At 49.2% G+C, this 439-nt stretch overlaps 1 protein-coding gene across 1 annotated transcript in view; it reads left to right on the forward strand.

Moving 5' to 3' along the window:
- Positions 1 to 439, forward strand: part of LOC119591708 (transcription factor SOX-8-like) — a 9,449-nt gene that overhangs the window by 7,557 nt on the left and 1,453 nt on the right. The window contains exon 2 of the mRNA XM_037940455.1: positions 303 to 419. Within this exon, the coding sequence (XP_037796383.1) occupies positions 303 to 419 (117 nt within the window). The remainder of the gene's footprint in view (positions 1 to 302; positions 420 to 439) is intronic.

Below are 439 nucleotides of genomic sequence, written 5' to 3' on the forward strand. Positions count from 1 at the left end.
AATCAGCTGGCAGAACCCTTGACTAACTGCACAAATCACGTGGTCCTACAGAAATAACCTCGTGAATTTCTCTATATAAATTTCTTGTCTATTTACGGTGTTACCAAATTTGCGTTGCATCATCGTGTTTGTCACTGCAGATATATACACAACACACGAGCAGGCATAAATACACAAATACACACAAGGTCTAAATAAGCACTTAGACCTTGGAAACACGCTCGCTCGCAAACATACACCGGCTGCCTTTCTTTTAAAAAATGTAAAATGTTTTATGGTCCTTTTCCCTCTCTAAAATACAGCCGTCTTCCGCCCGCAGGCAAGAAGTGGCGCTCCCTCACGCCCACGGAGCGCCGCCCGTACGTGGAGGAGGCCGAGCGCCTTCGCCTCAAGCACATGGCCGAGCACCCCGACTACAAGTACCGCCCGCGGCGCCGCA

Source organism: Penaeus monodon, chromosome 29, assembly GCF_015228065.2.
Source record: "Penaeus monodon isolate SGIC_2016 chromosome 29, NSTDA_Pmon_1, whole genome shotgun sequence".
NCBI classification, from domain to species: domain Eukaryota; kingdom Metazoa; phylum Arthropoda; class Malacostraca; order Decapoda; family Penaeidae; genus Penaeus; species Penaeus monodon.